Source organism: Austrofundulus limnaeus, unplaced genomic scaffold (genome assembly GCF_001266775.1).
Source record: "Austrofundulus limnaeus strain Quisiro unplaced genomic scaffold, Austrofundulus_limnaeus-1.0 Scaffold4695, whole genome shotgun sequence".
NCBI lineage: Eukaryota > Metazoa > Chordata > Actinopteri > Cyprinodontiformes > Rivulidae > Austrofundulus > Austrofundulus limnaeus.
The window spans coordinates 1,739-2,533 of record NW_013957097.1 but is presented as its reverse complement, the minus strand read 5'-3'; the positions used below and the strand labels follow the sequence as shown (position 1 = coordinate 2,533).

General features: G+C 54.1%; 1 protein-coding gene across 1 annotated transcript; it reads right to left on the bottom strand.

Moving 5' to 3' along the window:
* Window positions 1-72: 72 nt before the first annotated feature.
* LOC106512192 (centrosomal protein of 83 kDa) lies at window positions 73-316 on the bottom strand (the record flags this gene model as incomplete). Its single annotated transcript, XM_014000860.1, is given in 1 exon segment — window positions 73-316. A coding segment is annotated over 1 exon segment (244 nt), but the record flags the coding sequence as incomplete, so codon positions are not given.
* Between the last annotated feature and the right edge of the window lie 479 nt (window positions 317-795).

Genomic DNA, 795 nt, shown 5'->3' with positions numbered 1-795 from the left:
CAGTAGAGAGAGCGAGGTGGATCAAAGCAGCTCGCATTAAAACCACATTTTATAAATGTTCAGCTGAACCCACCAGGTCCTGCTGGAACCCCTCAGACCTGCAGAGGAGGTGAAGAGAGGAGGTCCAGACCACAGGACCCCCCTGACCTCCCAGCAGCAGCTGTCTGAAGTGGTCGTGGCGTCTCTGCAGCTCCTTCAGCTGCCTGCGGAGCTGAGCTTGTTCCTCTGAGAACCAGGAGCGTCTGAGAGGACAGAGAGGACTCTGAGTCCACCATGAGGCTCTGAGTCCACCATGAGGCTCTGAGTCCACCATGAGGCTCTGAGTCCACCATGAGAGACTCTGAGTCCACCATGAGAGACTCTGAGTCCACCATGAGAGACTCTGAGTCCACCATGAGAGACTCTGAGTCCACCATGAGAGACTCTGAGTCCACCATGAGACTCTGAGTCCACCATGAGAGATTCTGAGTCCACCATGAGAGACTCTGAGTCCAACACGAGACACAGAGTCCACCATAAGACACAGAGTCCACCATAAGACACTGAGTCCACCATGAGAGGCTCTGAGTCCACCATGAGAGGCTCTGAGTCCACCATGAGAGACTCTGAGTCCACCATGAGAGGCTCTGAGTCCACCATGAGAGGCTCTGAGTCCACCATGAGAGACTGAGTCTACCATGAGAGACTCTGAGTCCACCATAAGACACTGAGTCCACCATGAGAGACTCTGAGTCCACCATGAGAGACTCTGAGTCCACCATGAGAGACTCTGAGTCCACCATGAGAGACTCTGAG